The following is a 23749-nucleotide window of genomic DNA, read 5'->3' as shown; positions in this document are numbered from 1 at the left end:
TGATCCTAACCTGAAGAAAGTTTTGTTACCATGACTTAGAGGAGAGATATCAGGTATACACAATAAGTCTTTGATCTCATAGTTAAATCACTTGATTGAGACTCAGGAGACATGGGTTCAGCTCTTGGCTTTGACTGGATGTTCTGGGTGACCTTGGGTAAATCACTTAATCTCTCTGTGCCTTGGTTCCTTGTTTACAAAATGATGATAATACTTCCTTTGTCTGCCTTGGCTTTTTAGAGCATAATCTGTTTGGGACAGCAATTGTTTCCTGCTGTGTATGTGTAGAATAACTCGCAAAACTGGACCAACACTGGTGTTTTTGGAGAAAAGAAAAGGAAAAAAAAAACCCACACTAAAATACAGACAATAAAATAACAATACTTTGTATTGCATATGTACAGGCTTGACTACAACTCTATAGATATGGTGGGAAGGTGGACATACTATCCAAATAAGCACATACTCTTACCCAAATGTCACTGCAGAAGGCACGGTGAAGCTAGAGGTATACTGACACAATACTGTGGCACAGAGGGATGGAAGGCAGGAAAAAGATATTTGAGCCATTTGGGGGTCTGAGCATTATGGGAGCAATCATCTGAGTCTCTTTGAAGAAGGTCAGCCTTCTCTGCCATGCAAACACATCCCTGAGGAAGGACAGGACTATTCCATAAGCTTTGCTCCATTGATGTGGAAGCAGCAGTAGAATAGATACTGAAAACACCAAAAAACAGATAAAAACTGGTTTGTTCTCTTGAACTTGTCAATGCGAAAGACAGGGGCCAGTCAGAATGGCCTCGTGGCTCTGTAAATGAGATTGAAGAAACATACATACATCGTACACAATGACATGATGTTTATATAATGTAAATAGAGGCTATGTGTGTTTGTTTAAATTAAACTAGGAAACAAGACTAGTTTGCAGAGGATAAAAAGCATAGAATTATATCACTTTTAGGGAGACTTTTCAGAAGAGGGGTGCCGATGTGCACGATGTGCCCATAAACTAGGAAACAAGACTAGTTTGCAGAGGTTAAAAAGCGTAGAATTATATCACTTTTAGGGAGACTCTTCAGAAGAGGGGTGCCGATGTGCACAATGTGCCCACCTTACCACTGACTTGCACCTTGTGCCACCCCCTTCAGCCACAGGGTTTGCCCAGTGTAAATCACAGGAAATTCAAAATTTTCTGATTAGTTGAAAAAAATAAACAAACTGGTTTGGTTTGAGGCATATTAATGCAGTTTCTGTATTTGCTGGTGGAGACGGCTGTTCTTGCCCAACGTTGAACTGAGCTTCAAGAGGTTTCTGATGGGGAGAAGCTAAAGGACCGCAGTTATGCTGTTTCTGTGGCATTCCCCTCTTTCTCCTACCCCTTTCTTTCCTCTCTATCAGACAAATAGGAGACCAGGGCTGCGCAGACCTGGGTCACGGGACTGTGTAAGCCTGTAACTCCTGTACAGCACGTGAGAGCGTATGTCTCACTGACACACGGGAGCTCAGCACGAGAATCCAACCTTTGCCCAGAAGGCTACGTTTATCCTGAGTCACTGACGGCAGCGAGGCTGCACTATGGTTTCATCCTGCAGCGATCCAGTCCGCGGGAGTGGGTCCAGATCAAGCCCAAATAACAATGTGAAATGCACTTCAGAAGGGTCCTTCTTTAGAAACCCAGACAAAACAGCTGATGAGAGAGTCTGCAAGAAAGGCCTGGCAGCAGGGATTAACACCAGTGCCATATATCTTTCTTAAACCAAGCCCTCTGAAGTTGCAAGAAGTCACAGGGCAGCGTATGAAGCCCACAGAAGGGGGATTAAAAGCAAAGCTTGCGGTTGCAGTACCTGTTCTTTTAAGTTTTTTGCATTTGATGAAAAAAACCCCACCAATGTCCCCTGTTCATCTTTGCATGAAAATTGTTCTACTATTCGTAAGCAGAGGAGAAAAAATATGGGGCTGAACAGACATATCGCATAGCTCTTGTCAGTCTAATACCATAAGGAATTGTTTTATTAGGACTCATACTAAAAATAATTGAGTACAACTACTATTAAGCTTTTCATACTTCTTCCTGAAGGTGAGCAAATCAAACAAATATTGCATTTTACACATGAAAGAAACAACAAAACCCAACCTGAGTAAGGATTTTCCCATATAAAGGGTTACAGAAAACAGCCTGTTCTACTTGAACGTGTTTAGCGAATATTTGCTTGCTATATATAGCCCATATACTGCTGTTCCACACATTTGTGAAAACAGCATCCCAGGTCTCCGGGACTCCACTCCTTCCTGTTGTTTATTTACAAGTTAATTTTACTCTCAGAGTGAGCTAATCACAGGTACCAGATAAAAGCGATAGACCTTTCTGATCCTATTTTGCAGGCATACACAAGACATCAAATGATGCAGAAACCTTGTATCAGCTCTTTACACAAACATGAACTGAGCAACCAATCCCTATCTGATAAATCGTTATTCGTACCCAATAATTTACTCACAAAACTTGAATTCAAGTGAGGCAGAAGAAACACTGCGCTCTTTAAGGATCCCATAGTATTTTATGATCGGTACCCAACCTTCTTTCACAGCAGCATCTTTGAGGTAGCTATTACACACCCATTGGGAAACCGAGGCACAAGAAGTTTAAATGGCTTAAAGACTCAGCCTAAGCCAGCAATACAATCCAAAAATCTGGAGGGATTTTTTTGCACGGAAGCTTCTGCAGCGACTGCAAAATACTCTTTCCTTCCTAATGCAAATTGCAGTAGGGGAGAGGAGCACCATGGCTGGGTCCCCTGCACCACGCTCTGAGCTGGCGAGGACAGACGCAGCTCTGCTCCAGAAGCTGTGTGCCTGCATTATACAGCACTGTGCCTGAGCTAATAAGCTGTGCTTATTAATGTTAAATTAATGAATCTCAGCCTGCTCTGCTTATTAGGTTGAGCTCCGTGCCACCGCAAGGCAGCTCTGCGACTCCCAGACCCGAGCTGTCTCACATCTGACCAGGCTGGAGCACAGGGCAGCCAAGCTTGAGTCTGTCTTTACCCATCCATGTAGACACCCCTGCGAAGGGATATGTTACAGATAAAACCCCTCTCCTTGCTTATTATTTTCCCACACAAAGGCAGGCTAATACATGTTATTTATAAAAGTATAAAATGGATGTTGAAATAATTAAATGGGAAGACGGGGGCCGGCCTGACGCTACCATCCCTCTCCCTTACGTGGAAAGCACTGAACCCAGATGCCCAACTGTGGAAGATATTCTTCCAGCAGCAGCATCTGCCTCCTTGGCAGGCACTTCAGGCAAGTTGTCTGGGGAGCTCTGCAGTTGCCTCTTGGTTTATCACGTGGATCTGTTACTGTGGCCTATCTGGCTGCCTTGTCCGGGCAGAAGCCAATTCCTTTTGATACACCTTTGAATCCAAGAAACTCCATTTTTTTGCTCCATCTTTCCCGTTACTGTAGCACGGCAAGACATTTTCAGATGCCATCCAGGCTTTCTTCTCTTTCAGAGAGAGAATGATGATTTCCTTTCTGACTGCCTTCCCCCCGCCCAAATTCTTCATTCTGACTAGCAATTGTTTGCATCAATTTCACCAGAAATTAGCTCCTCATCAAGAGTAGAACTTTTTACCTAAGATGAACCCACTACTATTAATATATTATCTAACAAAAGCCGTAAGTATTACAAGATTCATGCTTCAGTTGTTTTGAAAAATAACCTTCCCCCATGTTCATGGCTCTATGAACAGAGAAAAGCATCCAACCTTGACAAATGAAACACACACCCCTCCTCAAACCTCGCAACATGTGGCAGCTAAATTCTGAAGAGCATAGGTTTTTGCAAACTACATGCGACTAAACAGACTTATTTCAACCCATTAGAGATTGAAAAAAAAAACCCAAAAAGAAAAAAGCCATGCATAGACAGAAGCCCACAGTAGCCCGCACACCAGGACACGATGACAATGTGATGACAAGTCCAGCAGCAGTACCCAGAATTCTCAGGGAAAATCAGAAAATAAAGTTAAAGTATGGCATCTAGTAATACTAAGCAGGGGGTGTCTGCAAACCTTTTTTTTTTTTTTTTAAAGTTGGTGGAGGAAAGATGTAGCAAATGTCATTTTCACTTACTAAACTATGTGTCATATCAGCAGTTTTGGACAGGCTTACATATAAAATCTAGGCTCAGGAGAACCCTTTTTTCACACAGTAGAAGAACAGATTACATTAAGAACTGTACAAGCTTTTTATTAAGAAAAAGAAGAAGGGGGAAAAAAAAGGTAAAAGTTATTTAAAAGAAAAAATAATCCCCAGAACGGAAGGACGATACAACAAATTTCTATTTGGGAAACCTCAGAGAACCTGTGGGAGACCTACAACGCAAAGTGTGGGATGGGCATTTAAATTTTGCTTCAGGAAAAATGCCCAGATTCAGGAATGCGTAGAGGCACAGAAGTCCTTAACCGAAGGCACAAGAAACAAAGGCTATTTGTTGAAATTATTTCCTGAATCAAGACCTTTCTTTATAATCAGGCAACTCATGAGCAGCTCTTGCTCTTCAGCCACAGGACAGCAGCAGGGAGAACAGATTAGCCTTACTCCTACAAGCTTGGGGAACAGCTACTGGAAATGTGAGGAGGAGAAATGTCCTCTTGCACCATAAGAGTGAGTAGGTGAGTGGCCAGGTACATAAGAGACTCAGGCATCCCTGACTAGCATTTTAAGATTTACATGAAATTAATTAATCACTTTCTCGCTTGAGAAGGGCAAATATATATCGAGACATGCTCTTGCACACGTGCTTTTCTGTTTCAGCTATAGAAGAGTTTTAGAAAGGAGCTGGAGCAATGCCAACACTTGTCCCGTTTACTGTAGCTTCCCGGAGCTCATTTTGGGGGAAGGAGAAGAGTTAAACCCATTTCTCTCTGCTAAGTATATATTGGTCTACTAAACTCTCCCCTTGTAAATTAGCGGACCCATGAAAATGTGCGTCAGGCACAAGTGTGCACAGGACAGGAGTAATAATAGATTTTGGAGTAAAGGCAAAAAAGAAATCCAGTCTTCCAGAAGCACCTTCATGCATTTTTCTTTTATTCACTTTGGGGCGGGGGCGACCTGCTACCGAGGTTTTTGCAGTCATGCGTAGTCCTTCTCCTTGCGGAATAAGAGAGTTCGCAAAGTTCACTTCTTCCCTGAAGAATACCTACAGCTTAGTGTTTTTAATAAGAAGAATGACGAGTAATTAAAACCACATTTTTACCTGTGTTTCCATATACCTCCTATTTCCACAACCGTATTTAAAAATATAAACCCTGATTTTCATAACAATCAGGCAAATAATTACACTTGGTACTTTTCAATGCTACCAAGCTTCAAAATGTACTGAACTGGTGTATCAGCAAATAACAGAACGATAAAAATAATTAACATAGTTTTAATTTAAATATTTATGATACGGTTGACTCTGTGGCTGTATGGCACCATTGTGCTAGGTGCAGTACACAAATACAGATAGATAGAGCCCCTGTTTCAAAGAGCTCCTATTGTTCATCCCACATTACTCAATATCAAACGATCTCAAAAAAGCTTTTCAAACTTTAATTAAATCTCCTAACTTCCTTTTCAGGTCAGTCAGTTTTATTATCCTAGTTGTGTAGATGGAGAAAGTGAGGAATGAAGAGGGTAAGGCACTTGCCCACGATGACACAGTGAACACTTCTCACTTCTACTCTCCGTCTACTTCCCCCACCCCGAGCCCCCCACACCTTTGAAGGCTCGTCCATGTGCACATTGGCACCGTGGGTGTACGTGTGCATATGGCCAGCACATCTCGGGGAAGGCCGGTTACTGCTAAGTACTCTTCGGTTAATAAAGACCATGTGAGAGTCCTGCTTCTGGTTTGCACTCGCATAAGCTTCAGTAAAATATCACTGGCGGAGTTAATTTATGTGATTTTGTAACCTCTTAATATTGCTTGGGGTTAGCGTTCTTTTCAACTCAAATGTTTTTTGTTGGTGAAAATTAAGAATGCTCAATTCATTACAAAACGGCTTTTTTTCCCCCTTCTTTTTTTTTTTCTGCTGTTCTGGGAGATTGGGCCCTAATACATTAATGTCCAGGACCAGGTCATCAAAGGGTAAATTGCAATGCTTTTCATTTTTCTGACTAAAGATATGGGATTTTTCTCAGAATAAGGCTGTAAAATAAATAATAGGCTTTAAGTTTCTTAAGATATTCATTGGAACTTAAAAACAAAACAAAAAAGACTTTAATGCCAAAATGTCAGTGTTCTGTGCAAAATAATTAATATAACACAATAGGATCTATTCTACTATCGATTGAAAGGGAATTTATGCAGGTAATTCATTAAGGCTAGTGGGAGTTTGGCATGTAAATCCCCCAGCACTTTGATGGGAAAACAGACCCTGATGATTTTTTATTTTTTTATAAGCTATAAAACAAATGCTTTTCAGTGCCAAATATATAAAAAGAAAAAGCAAATACCTGAACAACTACGGTAACGGATGCCCCTGCTCTGTGAGACTTCTGAAATGACATTAGATCAAATCATTTTTCAAACATTACAAAAGATGCAACAATCATTTCAATCACCGTGTTAAGAGAATCAATATGTTTTTTGCTTCCAGAGAATGGTATTTTACATTCCCACATTTGCAGGTTATCACCTTCATACATCTCTTTTTGTGGTCAAGTGCATGATTAGTACTTCTGACAGGGCATTGGCCATTTTCTTACGAAGATCTACAAATTCTTGTAAATAAAAAACAATCTGAACAAAAATGAAGAGCAAATCTGTGGACTGGAATGCACCCTACTTGTAATGGGAACAAAAAGCTGGCAATGAAATATAAACCTAAATCACAGCAGAATGACCTACTTTAAGGCATTTGCCAAAGAGACAGTGCTTTAGACAGCTCCTCTGAAGTAGCGTCTTTATGTCTATGCCATCTGCAGATTTATTATTGTGCTTTAGGAAAAAAAAAAAAGGAAAAAAAAAAAGGGAAAGAAAAAAAGGGAAAGAAAAACCTACAGTATGCCTGAACAAAACTCAGCTTCATCTATAGAAAAGATTCCAGTACTGTGGGCACCACACCCACACCTACTGATGTGGTCCAAGTTTTTTCTTTAGAGGCACCTAATTAAGAAACCCTGACTCATTTACATGGATACGTTTGATCTAAATTACACTCCAAACCACACCAAATTAGGAGCATCTGTGAATGCGAAGTGTTTGTTCCCAGTGACTGGTAGAATAGGGCCAGTTCTGGACGGCACATGTTCAAGTGACGAAAAATATTTCAGATGTAACATACTTCTGAGACCCACTTTTCCACTAATAATTCATAATGAGTTAAACCAGTATCTCTGCTTGAACAATTATTTCAGGCTGTGAAAAAAATGTCATTTTACTTTTAAAAGGAAGGGGGAGGAAAAAGCGGGGGTGGACAACCACCTAGTTTGGTCGTTGTCCCTGATAAAGGGCCTTAACACAACCATTAGATGCAATTTAAATCTGTGCAGTGCGCGTTATCAGATATACATTACTCCTGAAGCCCGGACTAAAGGAAAGTATCTATGAATGATTAGCTGTTGTTCACAGACAAGGCCTTCTCCCTTGATGTATGATCTTCTGTCGTTAACCCGCTGTGCTGGCTTTCCTAACGAGTCCGAACGAAGAGCAGGGTCTCAGCCCGATGAGGCGGTGCTCTACGCGCTGGATGATAACATGAAAAAGTCAAGACCACCAGATTTGAGAGCGGTGTTTTCCTTTCGGGCTGTGTTGCTGGTGCCATCTGACTATGCCTGTTTGCATCCCAGAAGGCCACTCCGTACAAAAATGGGTCCTGCGGCAATTAGGGACCTTTTATCCCACTTTCCCGTCTCCTGGAAAGAGGGAGCGGGGGAGGCTGCAGAAGCCACTGGTTGCTGCTTTGCTGCCTTACAGTCTAAATGGACAAACTAAAAAAAAACCAATACCCTTTATCTCACTCTAATTTAAGCTGTAGGAGCAGCCCGAGCACCGGGGAGTGCAAATCCAAATTCCACGCTGGGTTTGCAATTCCCAGTCTGTTAGCGCAATTTGGCACAACCTTCGGATTTGGCCCATAGTGTTTGGCAGCCACCTTTTATTCTTCCCGTCTTTTATACTTTGTGAATAGCCTAAGTTACATAATACCAGTGACAATTTGTTTATGGCAAGCATTAGAGTCACTGTTTTATGATTACATTCAAACTTTAAGCCACATTTTGACATCTAAGGATCATCTTGCGTTCTCATATATTATATACAATGAAGGTTTGTGTTCCAGTAAGGGGGGGAAGGAACTTTCTAAATAACATGACTCCTTTTGTCTGAAGAGATTTTAATACATTTGTCTGATCTACTGTTTTTGCAGTAGCTAGAATATAATTTGAATATATTAATATTTTCAGCAACTGTGCTCAGGGAGACCAGTTAATAACTTATGCATGGATATATAGATACACTTCAGACAGAGGTAATGTTTTTAGCCCTTATGTTGGTAATACTTAGAAACACACAATGAAAGAGCCTGTTCTTTCCTCCTCTTTGTTGTGGGCATGCATTGTGATGGTATGGAGCCAGTGTTCTTTCTGCTGTCTACACAGCCTGGATTCAATAAGCAGTTATATATGCATATTATGACAATGTGGTCAAGGAAACCAGATTTTTTTGCTATACCTTCATGTGCCTGTACAGTATAAAATCTGGTATTTATTTTTCTTGTCCTCATTCAATATGTTAACAAAATCATAATTTGATACAGGTTATGTTCACTTTATAATTAAAATTATAGAGTTAGATGAAAATATAGCAAGATGTTGCTGAATGGAAAATATTTATCTTTTTGTACATTACTCATTATGGTGCAATGTAAAATCATAAATCTGTGGAGCGGCTAACTCCAGCCAAGTGTACGACAACTTGCCTCCTCCCCTGGTCCACAAGATGCAACCGGTTACCTCCTCTAAGCCAAGGGTTTCTCCACCCTTCTCAGCCCCTCCGTCAGATGGCATTGCCACATCCTCTCCAGAGCTTTGCTGTGGTCTTCTGAAAGACCCCTTTCCATGGAGATGAACCAAGAAAAGGGTATTCAGAAAAGTTCCGTATTTTTTATAGATCCCACCAATCTGTCTCCTGTAGCTCTGCTAACACCTTCACGGACAAAGCGCAAACTTTTCGCACCTTCTTTGTATCAGCACTAGACTCGGCCTCACCAAACCACCTCAGGACAGCCCTTCATCTGCCTTGAAACTGCTCCCACTTCCCAGATCGTTTGCTGTCCACATTGCCAAGTCCAGGCCTTCACCAAACACTATCAGCAATCTTGGAGACCCCAGTAGCGTATAGCATATGGGACAACCCTGTAGCATATGGAAGTTTTCCAGTAAGTAAAGTTTACTGTGAACATCAGTTTGTCCATATTCAAACTTTCAGTCCAGAGAGGGTTTTCAGTAAGGCTGTGGCAGTAGTAGTAACAGGCAACTTAAGACCACCTCCTAGGACAACCCAGATATGTTTCCATATCTGGATAACTGTCTCATAAAATGTTACCAAAAGAATGAGTTTTCCATTCCTTCAGAGCATTTACCCCGTGGAAGTCATTGCAGCTGCTGCGGACTCAGTGTCAGCCCTGAGATTTCTATCTCAGGCAAATTTCAAATCTTGATGAATATGTTTTGAATCTCACCTGACCACTATGGTGAGGAACTGCTTAACCTTTCTGGGTTACATGCTAACGGGTTTCCATTACTCTTCATATTAAATTACATTTATACAGCTTCGCATCCTGAAACTACAATATTTGGTTCCTAAAGAGGCACTTCCTCAGCTTGTAAATCCATTTGCAACCATTCACTTAAGGTTAAACATTTTCTGCTGTAGGGAAGATCCATGCAGCACCTACGAAAAAGTGTCCTGAATTTAGTCTTATCTCAGAGCCAGACAGTGCAGTGTCAGTCGTCTTCTGGTGCTCAAGGCAATAAAAAAATCATATGCAAGGCATTTAAGCTGCATCTGCAAGAACAGCAGATGTCAACAAGCAAGGCCATACAGGGACAGACCCATTTGGCAGGCAGGCACTATCAGAAATGCTTCTCTGCAACTCTATTAGGTGCATTGAGGCATTTTACTCAGTTAAGGTATGACTGAGAGATTTGATGTCCTGGAAGTTGCTTACTGAATGAGCTGTCCCAAGACTGATGAGTATGCCTTGATATCAACAGCAAGATTGTACCTGTTGTTCCTAAATCCTTCAGTGTCTGTCAAACATGCTTTCGGTTAGGAGGTCTAAGATACTCACGTACATTTTCTCACCAGTTTTTCTAACTGTGGATTTTGATCAGGGTCAGACAAAAGCAGATATTGGCAAGTCTGGTCACTTGAAGCTTCAAAGATGAAAGAAACACAACTATTGAGAGAGGTAGGGCTGCCTGCATAGAGAATAAAGACTTTTGTAAAGTGTCTACAGGAGTCAGACCACAGTCATCTGAGACCAGTACATGGGTGAACGGGTATTTGACTTAAAAAGGAACTAATGAGAAAATGCAAAGCTAGTTTAAAGCTAGGAAATATTGCAGAACTTGCAGTACTACAAAGGGTGCATCTTAGAAAGACACAATATATGGAATATCCTCCACTCCAGGCAGTTCGTGCATTTAGTGCAATGGACTATACACGTGCACAAAAAATAAACATCAAGCTAAGGTGAGTGGACAAGACAGACAAAGTGTAAGTAGAAAAGACAATGCTGACATAGTAAATTCATCGCTCAAGGGCAAGAAAAATGTAAATAAGTTTAAAGAAATCAAAGACTCATGGCACATACTCACTAGTGCATTTAAGAGATACATTCATCCTACTCATGTTCAATATCAGGGCTGAAACAACCGTGGTGCTGGGAGGCATGTTAAAGCATCTTTCAAATCTGATACAAATGCAGTGCATATATATTGCAAGAGTAGCTTGTGGAGAGCTCAGAACTGAACCTGAAAGAGTAGGAATCTTGGTTGAGGTCAGATCCCGTATAAAATCATCTCTGTTGGGCAGACCACTGCAAAAAGACTTTCATTTTAAGCAACAAAATGGTGATAATATAGGTTAAAAAAAATGGAGAATTTATACTGGGGACAATTAATAGGCCAATATTAAAAAGGTTTTCATTATTTAAAAACATTTGAAACAAAACAATTTCTGAAGTAATTACATATATAGGAGCTCACAGAAAAGGAAAACTTTGGCGAGAGTTTGTTCTCTGACTTTCGTGGAATTCTTTGCCACATTCTCTGATTTCAATATCAAAAATTACTAACTGTCTCACAAAACTGAGTAATTTATTCATGACGCTGGACAAAAACAATGCGTTCTTAGTGAAACTAAGTTTTTCGTAGAAGCTCTAGACTCACGAGCAAAGATGCATTTCTGAGCAGGTTGTCTAAAATTCAGCATCCCAGGTTGAAATTCCAGCCAATTGCCACTTTAGGGCTTTAAGTCAGAAAGTAAACCTGTCATGTCCAGAGCCGAGTTATTTGCTGTCAACTGGATTACCGTAGCACAAAAGGGCTATAATTGAAGGCTGCAAGAGGTTATAGATTCAACATAGTCAAAAGCAGTAATTCCACTTAGTAAAAGTAGATATCACCCAAAATGAGAAAAAGTAAGCTTATGTAAGGTGAAATTCTGCCTCCATTCTGGCTCCCAGTCGCTGGGAGTTTTGTCAGTGACTTTAACAGTAATCAAAATTTCACTCACTGCCGAGAGAGATGTTGCAAAGGGTGTGATGAAGTGAAAGTTAAAATAACTGTTAACCCGGGGTTTCCAAAATACATTTTCTGAGCACGGACTGCTGTCTAACTCAGTGTTTTCCTGACGTAGCAATGCAGACAGCCCTTCTGGGGATCAAGGAGATAAAACTCCGCTAGTGGAGTACATCTAGGATTTGCAATAAGAATTTTCCTGTTCTAACTGCTGAAGTTTCCATTGTTCATCGTCCTGCGGGCCATGGTGGAACTGGACTACTTAAGCACAGTGGGGTATGGTTTGTAAGAAGTGATTTCAGAAAGCTGTAACATCGGCGAGTATCAGTGCCAGTGCTGACACCCTTCCACCTGAGCTGCTCTTTTGAAAGACGGGTAGAGATTACTGGAAGAAAGAGCGGAGTAGTGGCTGGCAGACGCACTAAGTTTACTGGGAGGAGGAGGATTATATTATAATACCGTGTCTCATCATCTTTCCATTTTTCTTACCAGTAAATCTGAACCAAAGAATGCAATTTCTGTGCATCTGTGAACAAGGCTCCATAGGGTCTCCTGTGTGCTTTCCATATACCCTCTGCTTTGGGTGTGTTGTAGGAGGGTGGCTTCTTTCACTGAGTTAGAAAACAGCTGGGTTACCGGCAGAACTGGTGGCTCTGCTTTTTTGCCACGTACTTTTTGTTTGTCCATCACTAAGCACGTCAAAGCCTCAGTGTGCCCATCAGAAAACAATGCTGTTAATAACATTAATCCACCTTTATTAAGAGCCTTTAGCTTTATGGAAGAATACCAAATATTATTAAGACAAAGACAAGAGGATAATAAGGAAATGTGTTTTTTTTCCTTGCTGACCTAGTTTCTAACCTCACTTTAAAATCTTCCATTGATTTTAATTATGCTTAATCTAAAGCTAAGCTCACAAATCTAGCAAACTTAAGGACTGCTTTTAAGTGAATTTTCTCGCCTGTCAGAGATCCTCAAGCTTTCTACGCTACAGTTAGGAGTTTATTTCCAGCCCAGCTACAAAGTTGAGACAGCTCTCTGCCCGTAGGAAGCATCCAGCACCACTACTGTACGATGTGTGAGTTCAAACGCTACCTTGCTCGAATCGAGCCTGTGTACAGCATTCTTCACAGAACAATTGCAGTCCTTTTCTCATCAGCGATAGCCAGAGGCAGTAATAAGGGTGAAGGATATCTATCATGAAAAGTCCAGTGTCAATGTGTTCCCCAGACAGCTCTCTGCCCGTAGGAAGCATCCAGCACCACTACTGTACGATGTGTGAGTTCAAACGCTACCTTGCTCGAATCGAGCCTGTGTACAGCATTCTTCACAGAACAATTGCAGTCCTTTTCTCATCAGCGATAGCCAGAGGCAGTAATAAGGGTGAAGGATATCTATCATGAAAAGTCCAGTGTCAATGTGTTCCCCCAATTTATTTACTGCTTCAATGCACAACAGCCATACTCCTTTTTTCCCCCCCCCCCACCCCCCCAGCCATACTCCTGACCCTCATGAGATGAAGCCTAAGGGGAAATGGCACTGAGCACCAATTCCATATCCTGTTGTTCTGTGGTCTAAATTAAGTGCTAATTAATTACCACTGGCATCTTTGGCATTGCCTGTCAAATTGGATTTAGGATATCCTTTCGCTGTTTAAACAAATAGCCCTACATCTAAAGCTAAAATCCCAAGTGTTAGCGTTTTCTTTACTTTTAAATTTTTATTTAAAAATTCAGCAAGTATGTCTATGGATTTTGCAGGTAGAATTCAAATAAAAGAAACAGGAATTGATATTGTCAATTTTGATTAATAGACCTTCATTAATAAACATCCTGTTATTCAGTTTCCACCTGCAGTTGCTGATGTTGCCTGGAATCAATTAACTCATATAATTTGATTTATTTTACAAAGACATTTTTGGCTTTGCTGTGCTGATGATAAAGGTTCTATATTTACAATTCTTGATTTAAGGGAGATTGTTACTAACTGCTTTTTATTTTTAATGTTACAAGGAAATGTAGAATCAGGCATTCTTGAATGAAAATATTTAAGCAATTTAAAAAGTTAAAGCTTTATTCATGTAAAACTATCTGTTGCCTTCTGAGCCACACAGGCTACAAAAGTGTACAGATCCAGGACCTCTGACAGGTTGGTCTTTACAATAAGCTAGTTGTTCTGCAGAAAAAAAATCAGAAATAGAATTTAAAAAAAAATATTAAAAATATCAATCACAGCAAAAGTTACACCACCAGCCAAAAATACAGTTAAAGGCTCTATGTGTTATATCTCTGTCTGAACATATATTATTCTATGTAGTCTCACACTGCCTTTATCACTCTACTATCCAAACACCTCTAAGAAATGCATTAGCATCTGCCTAACATCTGTCACGGGTGGTTTTGTTCTCTCCCATCCTCTCCCCAAGGAGAGGCTCCTGCTTGCAGTGGTCGTGTGGCTTTTGAAGAGGGGTTCGCTGTTGTTTGAGATATATATGCTGCTACAGAGCTGTTAGAGAAGGCAAAAATGAATGCCTTGTGCACGGAGCTGCAGCCAGGAGTCCGAGATGCTTCTTTAGGAAGTTTGTGGCCTTCAGTTGACTCCTACCGAGTGGCTGTCCCCGAACAGGCAAACTTCAGGCTCAATAGCAACTCGCACTGTGATAACACGGAGTCGCCAGATCTCCTCCTCCCTCTGGTCTTATGAGCATTAGTCAGAACCGGTTTGCATTCACACACAAAAACTTAAAAACCAAGCCAAACTGAGAGGACAGAGTGCTGGTTGTCAGTAAATGGAAGAACTTAGCACATCACCCAGTTGGGTCAGTTTTCCAAAAGGGAGACCTGGAACTTCTGCAGTAATAGGGAAGATTTTATGAAAATATTTTCAGTCCTTTTCTTTGACACAACATGGTTTGGGAGAGCACGACCTGAGTCTCTGCCCACACCAGGCTCTTCAGTGGAGCCACCACAGCGTGGAGATGAACTCCTGCCCTTGCTGTCCATGCCACGCTGGGACACAGGTGTGCACCCCCTGTCTTTGGAGCTCCTCTAACACAGGAGATGGCCAGAAAAAAGAAAAGATCCAAGGCTGAGATGTGGGTACCACGTTACCCTGCTCTCTTCGTATAGCCACAGCTGAGCGCAGAGGCAGGAGCACAGCTGCCGTTGTGCAGAAGAACAAGCAGGACTTCTCCAAAGCACATTCCTGAACGAAGCCCCTGTAGGGGCCTGAATCCCTTTAGATATCTAAGTGTGCTTTTACATCTTGGTCTCAGTCACCTGGAAAATGAAAACCTTCTCTACGAGACAGGCAGTATGTGAGGTGTGTGCAAAGGCGAGAGCACACGTGCTCTTCAGAAAGGAAGTCATACAGGTAGCAAAGTTCACCCAATGGTGAGAAGATTTTATTTTGAACTGTTCTCTTATTGAACTGGGCTAAGACAGAATAAATGCCTTCCTTCAGCTTTTCGGAGTCTATTCAGCCAACTGTGAACCAATGTTCGGAGTTAGTTTAGTTATTATTTTCATTTAGGGCTAGACTCCAAGGCAGTTCATCCAGGGAAGGGCTCGTGCTGTGAGATATGCAGGGGATCCCCTGAGGAAGCCCATTCTCCACCGGGTCCCTGTCAGCTGTCCAGGTACTATATATAGCCATCCAACGGTCAGATTTAAAGGCTAGTCTGCAGAAGAAGACAGCATCAAGTGCTCGTTCTTTTGTCCCAGAGCAACTGAAGAGAAGGGATTTTTCCCAAAGAGCTGTAATATGAACCCACAGCTGCAGAGCACAGGAAGCCTATGGAGTTTCTGTAGGCCAGGAGCCATGGAGGCTATTTTCAGCAAAAGCAAGCTCTTAAGTATGTCTGAACTATTTCTGACCCCTCTCGTAACATATCATACGCCATGACCTGGTTTCTCTATTACCAGTCTTGGATAGCTATTGTTTCGAATTCAACCTATGGAGCAAAGAGGAATTTAAAGTACCTTCGCATTTTACACGGGCAAAAGAAAGTACCTTAAAACTGTATTAGTCCACTGTGATCCATTTTGAAAAGGACAGACGTTGTAGTGATTTGGAGCTCCCCTATAAGCATAAACCTCAGGTTGTAGCTACATACACACAAAGGTGTCCCCCCCCCCCCCCCAAAGCTCCCCCCCCCCCCCCCGCAACATAGTATACAGCTTTCACAAACGACAAGCTGGGGATTCAACTGATAATGTTTGCATTTGCTTAGCTTCATCAGCTGGTGAATACCACTGTAATGCAACTGAGCAAATCATCCATAAAGCCAGTACATAAATAATAATGAGGTTTAGTTTGCATTCATAAAATATCAAGAATCCCAATTTATTACTAAATTTTAAATTTATCTACGTTGCAGTGCAATGAATTGAACAGTTTACACAAATAGAGCTTATGGAATCAGGGGCTCACTTACCACTGATTATTTCCGTAAGTCTCTCAAAATGGGGTTAAGTAATGCGCAGGCACTGCACCCTTCCTCCACCATGGGTGTATTTTGCTGTCTGTCCTAAGCTGGTATATCCAGCTGGATATGGATATCTCTGCAAGGTTTTGACCTGTTGTAAAAGGACACCTATTGTTGTTTGTGTTTTAATTGGACTCTCAAAACCAAACTTTTTAGTTCAGTTGTCTTTTTAGTACCAAAAAGTACAAGGTTCTTCCTGAAGAACAACTACTATAGCTGAACCGAAATAAGTTTACAACAGAAAATGACGTTGCAGTAATATGCTATATCTCAGGAAAGTATGTTACAGGTCTTAAAAGGAAAGGAAATATATTCAGAAGAAACCTGATAGTTTATCTGTGCATCATTTTGTACTTGTGTTTCCTTCCTAACACTGAAAAACCCGTCTGCAAAAGCACTGCCAAAATGTGCTTATACACACACAGACATTATCACTTCGTAGGATGGTACGTTTTATTATCAGGTTATTTTCCAGTACATTTGGCACAGTTAAGGTAAGTATATTAACTTTACTTCCAAATAAAGAAAACAAAGTTGTACTGAATGTCTCAGCCATTGTCAATGAGTTAAGAACTGACAGGAGGTCTAAGTAATCAACCCTGTCTACTGCGCCGAGCTTTCCCCTGGGACACCTCTTCTGATCATACAATGTATCTGACTGGCATGGATGTAGAATTGCTTTCAATAAAGATTTTATTTCAAGGTTGGATGATTCCTTCCCAAATGTCTTGTCACTAAAGCAAAGTATGTAATGCTTGTTATTTTTTAACTCCTGTGAACCAGCATTTGGGAAGGAGAGGAGCATAAAATGTTAAGCTAGTAACTGTACATTTGGGAAGGAGAGGAGCATAAAATGTTGAGCTAGTAACTGTTCATCCTAAGAGTCAAATTTTAACACATTCAAATCGATTGGGAGCTCTGCAATAGCAAAAGTCAGAAAACTGCTGCATAAAAACTGTCCCATAACAGTGCAATGAAAAGACCTGTTAACAGGGCTATAGTCGAGGTGAGTCAACTCAGCTGAGAAGGCAGCTGAGCCTTTCCCAGGGCAGAGTCCTTAAGCTAAAACATTACATTTGCATATGCCTGAGTATGTATAGGAACCAGATATTAGCTAATTTGAGGATAGTTATTGGTAAAGCGAATCAATGGGACGTGAAGACTTTGACCCTTTAAGGCAGTTCTTAGGAACTTACATATCAAGTCAGCCCAAAAGTCCATCAGGGTGAGCAGCTCCGGCCATGACAGTGGTCGCTAGCACAGTTCAGCAAAGGTACAAAACCCACCCAAACAGGCTGTCATGGAATAATCCACTTAGAGAGGAGTTAGTTCCTAATTCTGTAAGGTTAGTTGTTATACCAAGAGGACAGATGTCACAAATATGTCATTTTTTTCCTTTCTGGGAAGTTTTCTTTATTCCCATGCATCTTTAATCTTTCTTGGCCTCTGTTTAGACCTTGGTTTCTGTCTCTCAAGGCAGTGACTTCCCTAGTTAAATAAGATACTGTGCGTAATGCTGGTGGAGAGGATTCTGATAAGATCAAAACCTACTTCTATCCCTTGGTCCTCTACTGAATTCAGAGGATGGCATTTCCTACACCTGCCATTCTGGCCCACAATATTTTACCAGATGACTTGTTCTTGCTCTTCTGATCCTTTCATTTTGTAATGTGTTACCCATTAGTCATAGATTACCCATATATTACCAGTTCATGGCAGAGCAGCAGGATTGTCTTACCGAAAAGTTACCCTTAGATATAATTTAAAATAGTAAAGGAGAACTAGGCATGGCTAAAAACAGTTCTGCCAAGGGTAGAAATGTCCCTAGCATTGAGCAAACTTAAATCCTCGTAGGCTGGAAAGGACTAACAAAGCAGGACTGAGCAGTTCTCAATGCAGCTAGCAGAGGACAGCTCTACCCTCAAACACTCTCCAGCTTACAGTAAAACAAGGCCCTTTCCAATGGGGTTTTCCTCCCTAAGTACGCTGACTTCTCCCTCTAATTTTTAATGTGCAGTAGGAACATTATAACGGTGAGGAATCAGAGTCACTGTTGGAACGCTTTCCCCTCCCCAGCAGTTATTATGGAGTAAAAATGGATGAAGAACATTTCCTAACACCTTTTTGTTAGGAGTTTGAAGTAATAACCCAATGTGCTTTCCGAATGTCAAAATTAATAATGATTTTATTTAGAGAGTTTGAAAAGTGTAGGTTTAATGGAACGAGAGAGCCAAACTCACCATACAATGACCCTCTTAGCTGTAGAGTTGCCCTGCTCTCAGTCACACGCTTTCCAGCTTATGGTTGCCTTGGCAACAGCCAAAGCATAAATTCCAAGTATTTTTGCTTATATATCTGCCATTGACACTAGAGCCCTCCTATCAGACACTCCTGCTGTTTTAATACATCATTAATTTCATTACTATTAATAATGAGAACTGTATTTTCTGTGTATCTCCTGAGTCGTGGTCTTAAAGGACTGAAGCCATTCTTGAAGTTTGCAATTCAGCTCACCTATGGGGGGGGTTGGGGGGATCTTGCACAGCATAACGCCCAACAATTTCTTGATACGGTTCCAACGTCTGTGGCACCGGATTATAGATTGTTTCTAAAATAATCTTAAATTGATGGATCATTGCTCCTTTCATTTGGGCTTGACAAAAAGTAGCTCCGGCATTTCCTTTCACTTTCTATGTTGTAAAAACATTGTTGTTGTATCACTCTTTCTGCTCCTTTTCTTGCCAAAAAAAATTTTTGCTCGTTTTTAGGGATTTTCTCTTTTAACAACTGAATTTCACTTAGCAGCTACAGTAATAGCTTAAATTGTGCATATTTGTTTTTATTTTGCTTTGACTTTTTCTTTTGTCGACAGATGAAAAAAAAATATTAGTTATAGAAGTTCATTGGTAAATATTTGTACTTTAAAAAGGCATAAAACCTAAAATTTAGTTATAGAAGTTCATTTTTAAATATTTGCACTTTAAAAAGGCATAAAACCTAAACTTGTAATTATTTTATTCAGGCTGGATTGAATTCCTTCCTTCTTTCCCTCCAGTAGCTGTATTTTACCACAGATTAACTACTCAAACTTTCCATGTTTCCAACTTTGCTTAGTTTACAGTTTTTTGTTATTATGGTCATCAAAACAAGACTGCATGAATATCAAACTCTTGATATAGAAAATATCAAGAATTCTCAAGAGATTTCATCAATATAATAATTATTATACTAGCATTAAGCTTAGGAGCCCCAAGTATACACGGAAGTTCTTAGTGCCACGTTCCATATTGATGAACCACAACAGATAGCCGGTTCCTCTCCATCACCAACACACACCTTGCACTTTCTCCCTTGCTTCATGCCATACCCTCACCTCCTGAGACCCGAGCGACTGCAGACCATATGCTGGCAATGCCTGGACTCAAACAGGACTTCACGTGGAGGCTGGCATCTCCAGGAAAAACAAGGGGAATTATTCTGCTTCAGAAAGATGGCAAACAATGACAGAGAGGCTGGCCATCCATCTTCCATTTTCTGTGACATCAGAAACATAGGATCTCAACATCTTGCTCCAAATTTTACAGATGAATGAAGTCAGACCCCTCCTTTCCTTTCAGTAAATTGTGCTCTGCCACCACCGTTCTTCACCCTGACTCTGCTCATTCATGGTCCACTGCCTGCTGCTCCCTGCAAGGTTTTTCTCCTCTAGCTTCATCGATGCTGTCCATCATCAACACCACCTCATTGCAAAGCCATGGCTGATGCTAAATTGATGATCTCTAAAGTTACGCAGGGTACAGCTGCTGAATATGTTTTTTCCCCCCGGTGAACTATCATCTCTACCCATGCTGATGTCTGCAAATACCTTATAAGGTTTCCAACTTCTGGCATGTAACAAGCTCAACAGAAATCAAGTCCTTCTCACAGGGAGGCCCCAAGCTTGATGTATGTGCTTCTGCATAAGTGGCATTAAGCAAAACAACCTTGTCACCCCTATAACTAACATTTTTAATTATGATAAAGATGTGTGATGTCCATCAGAAGCCCACACAGTCATTTGGCAGCAAAACTACTAACTTTTGAGACTTTCTGAACTCCTAAGAGAAGAGATGATATGTCTATTTTACCACAGAGGAAAGATAATTATTTCTTTTTAATTTACAGTAAAGATGTTATATTTTAAGAAACTAATAATTAAGCCAATCTGATTAGTGCCATATGGAGAGTGTTTTGTGCAATGGACACCACGGTTACAAGCATGAGGTAGAACTAAGTAATGCTTCCTATTTATATATGGGGAAAAAACCACGAGCGTTGATGTTCAAGGAACACGGTAAATGACAAGATTGGCAGAAATCCACAAGAAGATGCTCTTTGCTGTGTGACCCACCCGCTAACATGAAAGAAACCTTTTTTTAAGTGACTGAACCCGTTACGTCTCATGAAGTTTCTTTCACTTATAGTGTAGTTTGCTGCAAATTCAGCAACAGGTACGGGAAAACAGAGACAGCTATGATGGTTTTTAAATTGCTGTCTGGATTTTAAAAAGGTGACAATGAGAGAGACGGGGAAAAAGCAACTTGGCTTCAACAGTCCACTTGGAATATTTGTTAAAACTAACAGATTAAGGAAGCATCCATGAATTCAAACATTTACATATTAAAGTTACATTTAGTTTGCATTCCTTGGTAGAGCTGTGTAATTTATTTATAAAATATGTATCTTCATTTACTAGTCTTTCCAACCTAGGATATATTATATATTCTGGAGGGTGGAAGGAAATGGATTTCTACTTAGTTCATACTCACCGCTGCAGAGATTTATGCGAAACTGTCTACCTAAACTCTATCCATTAAACCTATGTTGTTTTTAGACCAGACTTCTCCATCCTTAATGTCATTTCCACAAGAATATTAAGTCTTAATACAGACATAAAATCAACTTTTAATAGTAATAGTCCTCCCCTTGTAATTTTGTGGATAATAAAGATGTCAAAGGTCATAATCCTTACCATTATTTTCTAAGTCATCTCATTAAGTTATGTGGTCTCAGTGTCTTTCAAGAAACTTTGTGTCAGGATAAGGCATGCAAACGTCTTTAGTTATATAAATTTCACAATCCATTTCAGACCATACTAACTTTATTGGATTCAAATTAGCAGAAGGAATGTGTTTCATATGACCTCTATATTAAGGGGTTTTTTTTGTTTTCCCAACTCTTTCGGTGCTGGAGATCACGTTAAGAGAAGCAGGGAAACTTCTCCCTGGAGCCACCAAAACTGTTGACAGCAAAAGTGCTCGATTCCCTTAGCGTAAAGAGCGATCCCTATTTTCTGTATCTAAATGTATGAGCTCAGAAATTATTGCCTTATAGCACACGTATCAACTAATGCTCATTCACCAGACATAACTGTGCCCTGATATGAGTACCGTAAATGGGGCTCTAGACCTCCACGCCGCGCACATCTTGCTCTCTGGGGCTGATTCTCCTTTCCTTGTTTGTCAGGTTGGCAGAAGTTGTCTCTTCCCTCCCTCTTTTTTTTCTTTTTGATAACTTAACCAAACATCCCTGTTAGGAGGATCACTAAAAAGTGCCTCTATGTACTTCAAATGCAACAGCGACTCCTTTGACATCCCTCTTTTTTAACCAACTCTTTCCTTTCGTCAACAGGATAGCAGCCAAGGAATCCGTGAATCTAATGTCAACACAAAGCTTAGGAATTGTGTTTGGACCAACACTCCTTAGACCTGAAAAGGAGACAGGGAACATGGCAGTCCACATGCTGTACCAAAATCAGATAGTTGAACTTATGTTGAGTGAGTACAGCAAGATCTTCGGCTCTGAGGAAGACTGACAGACAGGGCCTGTTATTGAAAACGTTCACATCTGTCTTGATGTCTAATATTTTTACATTTCTGTAAACATATTTCTGAAATATTTCTTTTTCTTTCAAGTGACAGATGCCTCATTTTGTGAAAACTTAATGATGATTTTGTGTTTAATTTTCAAACATTGGAATAAAAAATATTGTCAACATTTGCCTATATGTATTCTGCATTAACCCTTTGAGAGTTTCATTATGCTAGCACTCCAAGTGTCACTTTTTTTACAAGCTGAGCATACAGCATATGGCCAAAGACCATAGAAAATGCTGTTTACCAACATATGCAATGGCACAGAAAGACAAATAGTAAGTGAAGAGATTTGTGGGAGATGGACTAAAATATGTATATTAAAGGCAGTGAATTAAAACAGTGATAGCAGATCATTTGTAGCTAATCTGAGTACAATTTACCTTTCTCTTTGATACATACTGAAAGTTAAAGACATGATGAATAATCAATTTGCCTACCCCGAGAGTTCAAAAAAAGATTACATTTAATACTTTTAAACAAGTAAAAAAAACCCCACCACCAGAATGTCACTATTTGCATAACAGTGCCTAAAAAAAATTAAAAACAAAATTGGAACTTTGGCATTTTTACTTAAATGCAGTACATGAAATGAAGACATTGCATGACTGCTCGTTTTAACATAACATCTATTTTGATCCTTCATCACACTGTACATCTGCCCGCTTTCTCCAGCTATCTCATGTTCTGTAGCATTTGTATTGTGCTCCTGAGGATGCTTTATTGGTGAACTACATTAAATTCATCTAGAAAGAACTTTAAAAAAAAGCCTTTTCATATGCCCTTAGGATTACTTGGCTAGACTTGAATCAATTTATGCATTTGATGGTTAGTTTCAGTTGTCATGGATAAACAAAAGGGTAACTGTCTAGAATATATCAAATATTGTTTCATTTTGAAATGTATGTTTCCAGCTATACACATCTCCTACCCTGTTTTGTAAAAGTATTCTGCTGATAAAATGTAGACTTATGTTTGACAGCTTTTTAATCAAGTTCAAAGAGAATAAATAAAACTAATCCAGTGTGGTAAAGAGTCTGTCTGGTTATCGATTTGTTCATAAAATGAAAAATAAACCATGTAAATAAGATGTGTGAAACACAGATCTAGAAGCAAATATTTAAAGCAATTAAAGACCCCAAAACATAGGATTAATGCATAGGTCTGCTGTGCACGAGAGATATGTCTTCAATATCACTTCAGCAGATCATGGATTACTTCAGTTTTTACTTAACATCATGTTGCAAAATACCACGTTATTCAGGAAAGGTTGCTCCTCAGAGCGGTCATTTATGGGAACAAACATATAATGAGGCCTGATCGTTAACAAAGACCAGGCTCTTTCATCATGTGCTAACATAGGCAGAAAATAACACCAAGAAAATACAAAAACTGGCCACAAGATGTTTTCTGACTTCATACATGTCTGAAAAATCAAGCAAAACAGAGGGGTAGTGACCAGTAATTAAAATTAAAAACACAAAACCAAACAAACATCTCCCCCATATCACAAGTATTCAACTTAATCATTTCTGAACAAAACTATAAC

General features: G+C 40.2%; 1 protein-coding gene across 1 annotated transcript in view; it reads left to right on the top strand.

Moving 5' to 3' along the window:
- Positions 1-23233, top strand: part of ARHGAP15 (Rho GTPase activating protein 15) — a 373794-nt gene extending 350561 nt beyond the window's left edge. Inside the window, exon 14 of the mRNA XM_009279645.1 lies at positions 21959-23233. Coding sequence (XP_009277920.1) covers positions 21959-22142 — 184 coding nt within the window. The 3' untranslated portion in view covers positions 22143-23233. The remainder of the gene's footprint in view (positions 1-21958) is intronic.
- Positions 23234-23749: the final 516 nt, after the last annotated feature.

Source organism: Aptenodytes forsteri, unplaced genomic scaffold, assembly GCF_000699145.1.
Source record: "Aptenodytes forsteri isolate BGI_AS27 unplaced genomic scaffold, ASM69914v1 Scaffold11, whole genome shotgun sequence".
Lineage (NCBI taxonomy): Eukaryota > Metazoa > Chordata > Aves > Sphenisciformes > Spheniscidae > Aptenodytes > Aptenodytes forsteri.
Note: the sequence above shows the minus strand (reverse complement) of the source record. Positions and strands in the feature narration are given on the sequence as shown.